The 14241-nt window shown below is 45.0% G+C and overlaps 1 protein-coding gene across 5 annotated transcripts in view; it reads right to left on the reverse strand.

Annotated features, from left to right (window-relative positions):
• Nucleotides 1-651: 651 nt before the first annotated feature.
• Nucleotides 652-14241, reverse strand: part of DAAM2 (dishevelled associated activator of morphogenesis 2) — a 228943-nt gene continuing 215353 nt past the window's right edge. For all 5 annotated transcript variants that reach the window (XM_042789299.1, XM_042789298.1, XM_042789300.1 and 2 more), the window contains 2 exons: nucleotides 8864-9034; nucleotides 652-6891 (listed from right to left, as the gene is read on the reverse strand). In XM_042789299.1, coding sequence (XP_042645233.1) covers nucleotides 6676-6891; nucleotides 8864-9034 — 387 coding nt within the window. In that variant the 3' untranslated portion in view covers nucleotides 652-6675. The remainder of the gene's footprint in view (nucleotides 6892-8863; nucleotides 9035-14241) is intronic.

Raw genomic sequence — 14241 nt, forward strand, 5'->3', positions numbered from 1 at the left:
CTCCCCGGTCTCCCCTTCCACATCCCCTAAGGTTTCACTCCTGACTTTGGCTTTCCTGGCTTCTTTCCAGCTGGCCTTATTTAACTTCTTCCTTTGAAGCAATCCTCTCCTGCCCCCTCCTCCTCTGAGTCATGCTCTTGCTGTCAGGCTGTTGCTCAGTTAAGGAAGCGAGTTTATGGCCAGCGCTGCAGCCCTGTGCTCCCTTCCTCTCTTGGACTGGTTATGGCCAGACATGGATTATGAACTCTTAGATAGCAGGACTCTCTTCTTTTTTTTTTTCTTCCCTTTAAGTGAACTCTTGCATTCCCTATGTTGTTCTGAAAGAACAATGAATGAGGGTTTTACTCAGGATCTTTTTAAGAAGACCCTTAGATATAGTAACCCGGTGGCTCCATGATTACCTGTTTACCACTGTAAGGAGTGGGGAGAATGTGCTTGTGTTCCAACCGTGTTGCTTGCTCCCCCAGAACAACCTGTGAATTTTTTCACCAGCTCTGCAGTGGCTGTGTCACCTGAAGAGCTGCATACTCTTGACCAAAGAGAAAGACCCAGAGCTTAGTGAAAAAGTGCTCCCAGATTCCAAGTCACCTTTAAGACTTTCCAGCAAAATGCACAAAAAATGTGACTACAAATAAGTTTACTGAGACGCAGTGGGGGCAATATATCTTTAATTTTTTTTGCTTTTGTTTTTTAGTATTACAGTATATTCTTATAAAAAGATACAGATAAAAAGGACACTACAGGATTTGTACATTTAATTCACTTATAGTCTTAAACTGACTAAGGAATGAGGATATGCCAAGGCATTACAGCAGCACACAAGCTCTCACTTCAGTAAGCAGCACGGTACTTTCTCGCTTAGCAGGCAGGGGCACCTCCCAAAGTGACCTGTGGGTTTCAAGCTGAGCGGGCTTGCAGGGGAGGAGAATGACTGAAGATGGGGATAGTTTGCCAAGGAGCTGTTGAGCACAGAGTGGCTCAGGTACCTGACATCCCCTTAAAATTCTCCTAAAAACTGTGAAGGTTTTTAGAGCCTGTTTAAGGGCAAGCAAGAAGGGGAGGAGGCAGGGGAATGGTTTGTCGTAGAGGCTCTTCTAGCCTCGATGAGAGCTCCTAGTGTGGACAGCTAAATGGACCAAGCCCTTCATGAGGTCTGTGGAACATCTTGTAAACAGACAAAACTGCCTAAAAGAGAGTTTTGATCCAGATGCTGCTTTGAAGGACGCTGGTGTAAACCCAGAGCAACTTGTACTGGTTACACTGGATCTATTCTACATTACCACCTGTAACAGAAGACTCTGGTCTGGAAGCATCCAGAGTCTCTCATGAAACTAGTTGCCAAAACACCATGCTAGATTAATGGCATCCTTCTCAGCAGGTACAGTGAGCAAAATGTGACCAACTTCAGGGGATACTGGTCATCAAAACTACTACTTAGAGTAGTAGATAGCTCTTTTTTTTTAATATATATATATATACACACACATACATATATAATTTCTATATTTTCAGTTGGCCAAATTATGTTACCCAGGTTGGCCTCTTCAGAGTTTGATAACAGAAGGTAGCCAATGAAGGCTACCTGTTTGGATGATGGGCAACCAGAAATCTCCTATGTTGAGTACAGAAGCCAAGGAGCCATGGCCAAACACCTGCTGATCACTAGAGACTCCATGGGCAGAAAACCAACAAGTAGAAATATTTTATTTACCCTGGATAATAAGGGGAGGTAGGGTAGAGGAGGAGAGAGGGGAAGTAGAGGCAACCCATCTTCCTTGGTCTTGAAGATAGGAAAGAATATTAGCTCTGAGGAAGGAGAACTGTCCCAGATTGTCTCACCAGTGTGCTAACTCTGGTGAGAAGTTACAGGGCACAAACCACTTTTGCCCATCTATCCAAGCTTCTCTGGCATTATAGACAGAATTTGTGTGGAAGGGTGAAGTTAGAATGATCAGTTGTGCAGTTTAACTCTTCTCAATCTTCTCACCGTGATTCATGATGAGAAATAAACAGGTTTTATAGAAAGTGTTCTAAAATAACCAACCTGCATCAGTTCACCACATGCTTTAAAATGCATGCTTTCCCAGAACGAGGAGCACCAGGGGCAGAGGAATTAGGACAAAAGCAAAAAGGAAATTTGTTTTCTCCCCTCCCTTCCCACACTCATCCCCTTGCCAGCTCAGCTTGCTGCACAACAGCTGAGCCAGCTGTCTAGCTGGTGTAATGCCCTGGCACGGTCTCAATAGTCTTTGCTGTAATGCAGTGTATACATATAAACATAGCAAACTAAAATAAGGCAAAATAAATAGAGGTGTCAGATTTACAGGTTCCCCTTAGAGATTCCTAAAACCTTTTTTTTTAAAAATCATTTAACCCCCAAACAAACAAACAAACAAAAAAACCCCAAAACAACCAACCCAGAAACAAAACTGCATATATCATGTACATCATCAACTGTACAACTGATCTCCTTTCCCCTCATGGAAACTCCTGACACAAGCTTCTCCCGTGCAACCCAGCTCAAAGCGTGAGCTTTCCTAAGAAGAGGAAAGATTCAGCCAGTGGGGCTGACCATTACGGAAATGCCTGCCCCACAGTCTCCCACCATGGCCCCTCACGATTCCTTTCCCTTCCTCAGACATTGTGAACACGTTACAGAAATGCTTCTGAAGGACACCCAGGTCATCTCCCTAACAGGGAGTCTCTCACCCCTGAACACTAGTCCTACTTCTGCTCTTGTAGGGAACCGGTGCCCGGACAATAGCTGTGCTGCAGGGAATGAAAGGGCCTTGCTGCCCTGAAGTCACTTTACCTTGTAGCATTTCCAGAGACTTATGACCTACTGAGAAGAGTGACCCAGACTAAAGTAAGTGGGATGGGGAGGGAGTTCTTCAGTCTTTTCTGGGATCATCCTAATGCAACCTGCTTAAGAGCAATGCAGAGACACAGAGGTGAGTGAGTGACCTCTAGGGACAAAGCCTGCAGAGTTAGAAAGTACTTCCTCTTCTAGGTGTGAAAAACTTACAGAGTTAGCAATGACTGCATTTCTGCAGGAAGAAGAACAAGCCCTCAATCATACCCTTCTTTCTCACATCTCCTCCTTCTCCACTTATTTCCAAAGACAGAGTGATTTCACTTAAAATGCTAGTGCTAGGCAAAGGTGCCAGGACAACAGCAGATCCGAGCTTTTTTCTAGCTCTCAGTGCGATAAAGAGGTTATGCCTCAATGTCCTACCCCACGACTGCTTGCTATACCTGCTCAGGCACTGCTAGCACAAAAGGACAAGCAATAAATTCTTCTTTCTCCTTCAGTGTTCAGCAACTCTACCACAACTTCTGATGAAGAACAGAGCATAGATGCATTCACAGTACCCAAGAGGTGAGAAGCAAGGACAAATTTGGCTTCAGCAAGAATCTAACACCAGGCCCTAGAGCAGATCCAACTTTTTTCCTTATCTTCTGTGTGGCCAGCCTCATCTCATACAGCAGACCTGTTCATGGGCCTCTCTGCTTGTCACCACTTATATGAAATCACTGCTTGCCTCAGTGTGTAGCTGAACTTTTCCAAAACCCTCTTTATGAACATTCACCATGGAGTCAAGAGCCAGGGAACTCTGTCCAAGCATGCTGAATAAAGACTTCAGCCACCATCACAGATTTAAAACAGGGGTCTGGGGCACTGAAGTGCTGAGAGAGCTGAGCTACAACGAACCAGCAGTATGACTGAGCTTTCTGTACATCCCAGTAAGTATCCCACAGCTGATTTACAGGAGTTGCACAATCTTTCATTATTTGTGCACGAGTCAAGGAGTTGGAAAAACTACAGCAGCTTTCTTTGACACTGTCAGTGTGGCCGGAGCACCATGTACCGTCACACAGGATCTCTTTAAATCGGAGTTGAACTGTGTACACAAATGGACAGAGGGCTTATCACTCTCTCTGCTTTTGCTACATTTGTGGCCTGGCAAAGTGACTTCAGTTTCAAAAAGCACAGCACAAACCTGGTTTGACGAACACCAGGGAGGGGGGGAAATGCTGTATTTATATTCAAGAGTTTTGCCCTGAGGTGTTTCTTCTCTGACAGCACTGCCATGCTGACAGTCTGCCTTATCAAACAAGTACCTGGGGAGCAAGCAAGCAGCCGTAAGTTGGACAGAGCCATGAGTCACATCATCTTGCACCAAGGCTGACCTTGGCACTACACCTGAATTTCTGGGTGAGTCCTAAACCCAGGGAGAACAAAGAGGGGAAAAAACTACAATGTTCTAATCCCTAAAAGCATCATCTTTGGAATTAAGGGATTATTCAAATCTAAACTCAACTGAATACCAATTTGGCACGTATTACCACCTCTCATATGGCTTACATGGCATCGGTTATATGGCATGCTTTAACACAAGACAAACAAAAAAGGGCTGGGATATAGCATGTCTACTTCAGAGAGCAGCAAGGAGCTTGTTAATATAATTTACAAGAGACATTTCTAAAAATCCATTTTGTAATTTAAAATAAAAATGCTTTAAAAAGTGAGAGTTTTTCTTAAATTTTCAAAAACCTTTATGAAATACAGTCTTTATTCTACAAGGTGCTTGTGTCCACTGCAATGGGCATTGCTGTTAATAGCTAATCCCAGAAGGGGAGTGGGGTAGTAAGGGAGGAGAATGCACCCAGCTCTTGTAAGATACCAGCTCTTTACGATGAGTATTATACAGAGGCGCGGCAGTCTGGAATGTCGTAAATAGGGAAATTCTGGGGTGGGAGACTCAAAATTCAGTAAACAACGAAACATTAGAGTTTAACAATTCTGAGTTTTTTGCTTCTTTCCATAGTTTACATAATTATTTTACTCTCAAAGTGTTCAGAAAACCACCACAGTTTGCTTCTCCGATATTGGTAGTGTGTAATACTGATCAGGCAGCGTGCATCCAGAGGAAGTTTTGTTCTGCAGACTTGGTGCAGAGCCTGAGGTTAAGTGACATTCAGAGAAAAATCAAACCAAATTATTAAAGTGACAAATAGAGCTTTTTTCACTTCCCTGGGATTCCTTGACATTTTGTGTTGTTCACTATTGATCCATAGTTTGTAGATGGTGGGTCCCTCTTCTCAAATGTTTTCTCTTTTCCTGTTTTCTTCCTGTCTAGGAGGAAGAATCCACCACAATTTTATTTCTTTTCCTCTTTTACTTCTCCAGGGAAGATAACAAAAAATGAAGATTCAAAAAATAATAATAAAAAAAAGCCCATGACAGCCTACACAATCCAATCTCTTTCCTAGAGCCATGAAGACACACAGAATTCAGGCCTCTTCTTGGGGTTCTTTGCTTTTTTGCTCTGTGCTTCATACATGTAGCTTAAATACAATTTTTTTTTTTTTTAATTATTAATTAATCCATCTCCAAAGCCTGCTTGGCTTACACAATTCTATGTCCTCCTGGAAAAATTCTCAGTTTTCATTATGGGATCATCTGTTGGTTCATCCCAAGTGATCCCTTCAAAATGGAAAAGGCTGTGGGCTCCAAGGCTCTCCTTTGACACCATTCATATCTTATTGAGTTACGTGATTCTCCTAGGTAGGAGCAGGGTGTGTGCAGTTAAGGTCAGTCTATCAGACAGAAAGACCAGTTCATGCCAACAGCAATCACAGCTAGTGTCAAGTGGAAAAGAAATTTCATTTCTTGCAACCAGTGACCTTGTTCGCTTTTTGCTACTTGTGACCTGTGGATGACACTAGGGAGCTCCTGATTTCCATTTGGCTGCACTTAGAAATCTTGCACAAACAGGTAAGAAATGTTTCTCTGTTTCCCTCCCACCCTCCAGCAATGACATCAGGCTCCACAGTCATCTACTTGTAATCCCAACCTGGCAGTGGCTTGATTTTCTAAAGAAAAGCCAGAGCTCCTTTCCTAGAAGATGCATTTCATTGCTTCGAGGCTCAACCATCAACAAATTCCAGAAAACTGCTTCTAGAAAAGCAGAGTCCAAAAGGCTTTTGCAAAGTGTTTTATGTTGATCCTGATTCTTGAATTTCAATTTGTTCCAGAACCTGATTACTTCCTTCTGAGTATCACTCGCTTTGGACAGTGTAGGCCACACAAAAATGATATATAGAACATGAAATCAAAAGCATTTTTCAGGTGCTAATCAATGGCTTATAAAATCCAATTCTGGAAGGGAATTAGAAACCTTGAGAACCACATCTTGACAAGCCCCTGATGGCTGGTCTAGATCTTGAAGAAGCGACAGGTATTTACAGAGCTGCTCTGAAATTAGTCTTGCTTGTTATCAGCAAGATGGAGATCATGACTAGTTTTTACTTTGGCACACAGAAAATTATCTTTCTCTAGCTGTGAGGCAGTCTGCAAGGCCCAAGTACTTTCTGTCATCACCATGAGGCATTTGATGACACAATAAACTCCCAGAAGCAAATCTGTCATCTCTGCATGGCCCAGTCAGAGGCCCTGCTGGCTCCACAGAGGCACTTTTATAATGGTTCAAATTAGGAGCACAGAAGAGGGATGAGAGGAAAGCTGATCATGGAAAAGTAATGTCTCTAGCCACAGACCAAAGAAATCCTTTGGGGCAGCTGTCAGCCAGGTGCCATCGCACACAATCATCTTCCTTGTTTTGCACCTTTTCATCACCTTCTTTTGGTTGATTATTTTTCTTCCTCTTGTAATTAATAATTTAGCTTTGTCACCACCCGCTCCCGGCTTGTCTCTAAGCCTTGGTTCCCTGAACGCTTGCGGTTACGCTTGAGCTTGGATAAGTCTTTGTCAAAGACTTCACCCGACCTTAATGCTGACACCAGGTCATCAAACTCCCCGCTCTCTTCGGAGATGCTTCCAGCTTTCGCTTTCTTTTGTCGTCTCTCTTTTTCCCTCTGCTCTTTTAGCTGTGGAGAAAGACACAGAGCTTTAGGATTATCTAACTGAGATGCCAGATCACTAGGTACACTGCCTAGAAGCAGCTAGGATGCATCAATGCAGTTTAGGGAAAAAAGGAGATCAAGAGCTCATCCACAAGACCATCACCTGTGCCGAGAGCAACAGGTGACCATGCTGGGCTTCCCTTCTTCTGCACAGGCAAGCAGAGGTGAGGAATGAATAGCATCATGTTTGCCTCTCAAAGGCAAATCACCCTGGATCAAATAGGACACATGGGATCTGTCTATGTTGCTGCTGTCTTGCACTGATGTTACAGTAGGATAGTGTCAGCAAAGTAGCTGTGCCAAATGACAGTCTACAAGTGATGCTGGCATCGGTAATCACCCAGCTTCTGGGACCAGGCTTGCAGTGACATTAGTGTGGCAGCACCTATTATGCTGACCGTACCTAACCTAGTGGGTTTAAAGTAAACTTGGATGTTTCTATACACACCAGAGTCACTACAATAGTCATGAACAGCTTTGCGCTTGGGGCATAGCTAGCTAATTGGCAGGCAGAAAGGCTGCAGTCCTGCAGAAGGAGGAAAAGAAGAAAGGAAAAACTCCAGAAAGCCACAAGCTAAACTTACTGGAGAATTAAAATTGTGTGAGATATTAAAACATCAACAGAAACCCTATCCATCAAACAGCTCATGTTTGGATAGAGGCAGCACGTTGCAGTGATGGGAAGAGGAAGGCACATTGCCTCAACTCTGGAAAGAGAAACTGGTTGCAAACACAAAGAGCAATGAAACAGAACTGTGGATTTTACAAATCGTTGGATACGTCCACCTGTCAGCGTGATGCCCTTGGTCTCCTTAGGGTAGCTCCAGGGAGCTCAGTTATCCCACTCCACTTCTCAGCTCCAAGATTAGTGGAAACGGCAAGGGATGGATGTGGCTTTCAGGAAAAGGGTCGCTCACTCTGCGCACGCCAGTCCCATCTTGCAGGAAGACTCTTTCCGTAAGTAAACCGCAACCTCTCTCATGGCGTATTAGGCCTACAGAACCATCCTAGTGCTTTAACAGTGGGCCTTGGCAGTTTTCTGGTTGGCTGAGAGGAAACCTGAGCCTAAGTCCTGGCATTTTATCCCCGTGTCCAACAGTAAGACTGCTGGCATCCTAGCATTTTACCTCTCTCCTCTTCTGAAAGGCACAAACTGGTGCTTTTGTCACAGCAAACATTTAAAACAGCAACTCCCCACAGCGAGGCCTGGGGCCATGGCGGCGGCTGGGATTAGAGCGCTGGCAGGGGGGAAGGAGGCAGGGGACTACTGAGCCGTTCTCAGGCCTCAGGAAAGGCTGAGGTTAGAGGGGAAGGCTGGTTCACACGAACCCCTGGGGACACACACGTCTGTCTCCCGACAGCAAAATCAACGACGCACAAAAGCTTTCTCGCCACGTCAAGGCCAAATGCAGCCTCAGTGATCAAGGCATTAAGGCTGGCCAGAAAGAAATACTGCCAGTGTAGGCTTCAGGAGGTGCCAGAGCATTCGCTGTGTCACCATACGCTGTCAGGCGACAGGCATGCAAGCAGATGATGATGGACTCTGAGTGGAAGCTGACCAGCTGGCACGACCGAAGGAGATCTGGCTCCCAGAGCTTTTTGCATAGAGCTTGCAGCCCAAAAGCAAGATATTCTGGCACTGGGCAGGGGCAGCACCATGCTGCAAAGTGCTGGGGCATAACAGAGAGGGCTAGATTTGTTATATAAAACCAAAAGAGGGCAATTTAGGAGCCAAACGGTATGTCCTTGAGAGCTGACAGGACATCCAGCAGAAAAAATGCCATCATTTGTGAAGATGTTGCCAAAGAGAGGTGGCAGGGAGGAGGACATAAAACAGTGACAGAATATGAGCATTGGAATTGGCTCTCTCAACCTTTCTCTCTTGAGACATGAAAAGGCAATGGAAGGAAACACCTTCCTATGCCCAGGTCCTCACCATGGCCTCCATGCGTGCCCTGCGTTCCTCTTCTTCCTTTTTCTTCCTCATGTTCTCCAGATCTTGCTTGGCCTCTGCAAATGACTGTAAGAAAGTGTCGAAGATGCCAAAAAACTCATCTGGCTGCATCTTGCCCTCGCTTTCTCCAAAATGCTTCAGTGCCTTGGCATACTGTCATGGGTGCAGAAAACACAAGATCAAAAATTAGGCAGGCAGTTTGTTAAAGACAGCAAGGAAAGCTAATGAGTAACCACGTATATAATTCAGTACCCTCTAAGCATTTATACAGCAAGAGCAGAAACTACACCCCGGCAAAAGAATTGCCTCTCCTAAGGCAGGTGCCTCTAGCCCTGAAGAATCTGCTCTCCTGAATATCCTTTGGGCAACACGGGGCAGCAGTGCTGGAGAGCACTAGCTGTCCACTTACACAAAAAAAAAAAACATGTGCAGTGCCTCAGGGTGATGGAGTAATTTCAGAGAATGACTGTCTGGCCATATCTCAGCTGCAGCTGTGGGACAGCAGGGGCGTGGAAGACAGTGAGCTAGCTCGGGAAACAAATAGTTTCAGCCCATCCTAACTATCAAACAAGTAGTTTTAGCCCATCCTTTCCCCTTCCACCTTCCCCTCAAATCCACTTTTAAAATGGCTGGAGTTAGAGGGGTTTTTTGAAATAGCATTATAGCCTGCCCTCTCAGGAGCCTTTTGCTTTGTCATCCATCACTCTGGAGTCCTCTGAGTCAGGGTGTTGCCTGAGAGAGAGGAGACTATGGACAGACATGGCATGAGAGAGGGGCAAGGAAAACAGCCAGAGCTCCCGGGCAGACTTGAAAGAGAGTGAATACATCACAAGTGGCTTTTATTTTTAAAGGCAAACGCTGAGGCTGCAGGACGCATGTGGAGGCAGCCAACTGGCAGGACTTCAGTCATAGGGCAGTCCTGATTGGGATATGGTAGATTCACAGCAACCCCTGGCTCTTGGACATCAGTCCTGCAGTAGTCGTACTCTCTTCTTTGCTCTCTCACACTCACAAACATGCCTCTGTCCTCACCAAAGTACACTCAAATGCATGCACATAGTCTGTCAACAGCATGTATGCACATGCCCGCTAAGTCCTATATAAGTGTACACATCCAAAAGTTGTATCATTGTCCAACCACCTTCACTCACACACCTCTGTATCGCAACAGGCAGCACCAACAGCACATTCCTGGCAGCACTGGTGCCCTGATGCACAGCCCTGGCATTCCCTGCTTGCACTTTAACACACAACCACTGAGCAGCAGAGCATCCTTACAGACCTCAAAAACTAAACCAAACCAAACCCAGACTCTCCCAGGCTATGAACTGCCTTCAAACTCTCTTGTGCATGTAATTCAGCTGATACTAACATAGCCCAGCTTCCCTTTCTTTAGGTGAATGCTCTTGCAGAATGGAAAAGAGAGTAAGAAAAGTTCAGGCTCCAAACCCTCAAATCTAAAGTACAAAATGAGTTTGGAAGCAGGTCTTATAAACCCCTCTGGCCCAGTACCAGGTAAAGCATAAACAATGTGTCCCAGTCAACTGCAGGGGGAAGAAATCTCCAAGGAAAGCAGCTTCCTTCTGGCACAGCCTGAGAGATTCAGCATCTCCCCTCCTCTGCTTTCCCTGCCAGGCCCACAAAGCATTTTGAAGCAATAGCTTATTTTTTTCTTTAAAAAGGCTGTGTTCTCAGCCAGAAACAAACAAAGAAACCCAAAGTATCTGGGAAAAAAAAAAAAAAGTGTTGGAAGAAATGCAAGTTGCTTTGAGCTACCATACATGGCAGGAGTTGAAGGAAGTGCTACAGCAGCAAGTCATGGAGGGATTTCATAGTATGGAAAGAGCAATAGATTACTTTTCTGCTTTAACTACTTTTTTTTTCTGAAACCTCTGAAGACAAATACACACAACTATGTACACCTACTCACTCTACCCAACCCTTTCTGTATATATGTTTTTTCTCTATATATAATGTACATGTAGTCTGAGAATATTAGGAAAGTGCAGCAGTCTCACAGTAATCCACTCTGACCAGCACCAGCTCTTCAGCAGAGAGAATAGAGGCTATCAGTAGCATGGAGGGGGATAAAACATCTCCATGTGCTGTGTTTTCTTGGCTTGCCTGCTCCAGTGTGCCAATCAGCAGGGCTGCCAGAGAAAGACTTCAGCACAGCCATTGCCACCGCTGCTTGAGCACATAGAGTAACTTAAGCTCATTGCTCACAGGACATGTGCTACCTGGAATCTCTACCCACTTAACTTGTGGTTAACGCCTGTGAAAATTGAAAATATGGCACAAATTAAGAGTAGTGACTAGAGCTGCCAGCTAGAAGGAAGGCTTGCCCGCCTCCTGTGAAGTCTGAAGTGCGGGGGCAGCCCACAGGAGATGGCTGTTGTACCTAGTGATGCACCACCTGGCCTTCTTGTTCCTCCCATGCACAGCAAAGAGGAGTGAGGGGGCACACAGGAACGGAGCTGGTTTGAGCCCGTGAATGCCCATAGAGGCTTCCTTGCCTTGGGGAGGCTGGGACTTGAAAAGGAGGGGGTCCTTGCCTGGGGCTCTTGGATCCTACATACATGGAAGTCTCCATTAGAGGGTAGTGTTGTCTGCAAATGTTCTGCACATGGCCTGTCACCCAACTACTCGCACCAACTAGTTCTTGTCACACTGGCAGAGGGGGTTTTGCCACTGCCTCCCCACTGCCACTCGGAGAAGGAACAGTGTTGTGCTGGAAAAAGCCAGCAGCCTGGGAGCCTTCCAGAGACACTCATGAGTATAAGGTGTTGTGGTCTCTAAGCAGCAGCAAGGAGGAGACTGAGAACAGCCTGTCTTTGGTGCTCTGCAACATGGCTTAGTAGGTCACAATCTCTTACTGTAAAGCAGTGAAAGATAAAAAGCAAAAATATGTGAGTTAGACGTGCTAAAATAACTGCAAAAGAGAAATCTGCAGTTCACTGAAGTAAACATTTTCCTTCTTTCTCTACCCACTTCGGAAAAAAAGCTGACCAAGTAGAGGAAGGCAAGGCAGGAGATCCAGCCTCTGCTGCCAACTCTGCCCATGATGTGGCTTGGGAACTCATGTTGCCTTCCTTTCTCCATTCATTATAAAACAGAAAGCATTGCCCACTAATCTGATACAAGGAATGGCAAAAAATCAGTTTTTCACATCTGTAGGGCACCGCATCAATTCAATTCACTATTGTAAAGAGACCCATGTTCTCTTTTCACTGTTTAAACTGCAACAGACCCCTCTGTTTTTATTACTTCTTCTATTTCCCCGTAGCTCTGGTTCTGTGATCATGTGTGCTTTTTCAAAGCACTGGTGCTGGGATGAGGGGCAGCGAGCTGCTGGAGGCAGCCTCCCCAGCCCTGGTAGGAAGCCCAGGCTCCTACCTGCCCACAGAGGCTAAAACCGTGCTGCCTGCCTCACTCGGGGTGTAAGAGGCAGCACAGCGCAGACCAAGGGGCTGTGGACCCCAGCCCTCTCTCCTGCTCTCTGACCCAGGATTTGTGTCACCCTGTACAAATCACTTGACTGCTCCACGGGCGGATTCCCTGCCAAACAGTACCTGCTCTCACACGCAACTGTGGAATCTGTAGCTAAGTCCTCATGCACGCAAAACGCTTCTCAGAATTCTGTGATGTGTGGTAATATTGTGGAACAAGGGCTGAAATTTGCTTATTCCTGAAGTCATTTGGGGACAGATGACATGGGCAAAAGCAAGATGGAAAACTGGGTTTCATCAGGTTTTCCACTGTAATACAGGATGGTATCTCTTTTTTTTCATTAAAAAATTCATTTCCACACCATAAGGGCCCCCAAGCTCCATGATATAACAGGTCCACTAGCTCAGTGCCAGCTCTGCTTCCTCTGCCAAACTTTCCACTGAATTCATCCTCTTGCCAAAGCAAATCGTTTAGACAGTTGTTTATTTTAAAAAGCCGTTTTAGCAAGGAGAAGGAAAGCGGGACAGCAGCACACACACTCTCTGCTGTGCTTGCCAACGAAATGTTAAACAGTGGCAGAAGAGCTCTGGAAACAGCAGGAACAGGGCTCTATAAGGAGAAGGAGAACCAGCCATGATAAAAATTTCCTGCTGTCTGTGCTGTCTGCTATTGTGAGAGGAGCCAGTGAATGAATAAATTATACCATGTAGCCATGCAACATGAACGGTCTTCCCTACAGAAGTAATCTTGAGTTTGCTGGTGTGAAGACTCCAATCCTACACTGAGGCAGTTCAAATAAATGTCTGTTCTCTTTATTGCAGAGATTCAGATCAGTTAATGGAAAGAGTCTGACCAATTTCAAGCAGGACTGGGCCCAGCTCTCCTTACACCTAGATGCTCTTAAAGGATTCTCCCAGGAGTTTGACAGTGACTCCAGCAGCCCCGAAATCAAGATACAGGTCCTAGAAACATTTCTGATATGTTCAATGCCAACCTTCACTGAAGCATCTGCAGTTCTAAGTTACTGTAGAACAACTATGTAATTTATTTACCAAATGCCCATTTCTGACAGCAGGCTGTGGTGCCTGCTCATGCCCTTTGTAACACAATTTTTCAGTCTCCATCCTGTTCCATTCCTTATTCATTAGCCCCAGTGGCTGGCTGAAAATACCAGTCCCCAGAAATGAATGACTGAAGGGCACAGCCTATAACTGGAACTTGGACTACAGTATTTCTGCGTCCTTCATAGCATTCTGCCATTGATGACTATTTTCTTAAATGAATTTTGGCTTTCAGTGCCTTGCTGTTCTTCAAAACAATTACTGTATGTGCTAAGCTTATTAAATGTATGTGCAGAGTCTGAACTCCTTTCTCCACGATGATAAAGACCCTGCATAAGAGGAGCTGTCATGAGAAAGACTGGGAATGGATGCTTTTCCTACCCTCCTCATCAGCCTTGACCAGTCTGTGGCCTCCACTGCGCCTCTATAGAGAGGCCTGAGTATGATATTCATCATAAGAAGGACAATACCTGACTAAGCAGACTTTGTTCTTCTAGGAAGATCCAACACATTTTAAAAATAGGCTTGTTATAAACCAAACACAAAGTAAAAGCTATGAAGCAGCCTAGCAATCTAAGTTCATACCTTTCAATATTTAAGTATGTTGTAAAACTTCATATAGGGCAAATGCCACCTTTTTCAAGTAGGAAAATAAAATTCATACCATGTGAGGTCACAGTTCCTCTGCCTGGGCATTTTCATTGCTTCCCCACAGGAAAATATTTTCACAAACAAAATTCAACCCCATTCTGTTCTTTCTGATGTAAAAAAGTCAATTTTTAATCTCTTTAAACATGTAAAAACTGGTGAAGGATTCCACGGCAGAATTTCACTTTCTCCGGCCCCCAC

Source organism: Tyto alba, unplaced genomic scaffold, assembly GCF_018691265.1.
Source record: "Tyto alba isolate M040663 unplaced genomic scaffold, T.alba_DEE_v4.0 Super-Scaffold_16, whole genome shotgun sequence".
NCBI classification, from domain to species: Eukaryota; Metazoa; Chordata; class Aves; order Strigiformes; family Tytonidae; genus Tyto; species Tyto alba.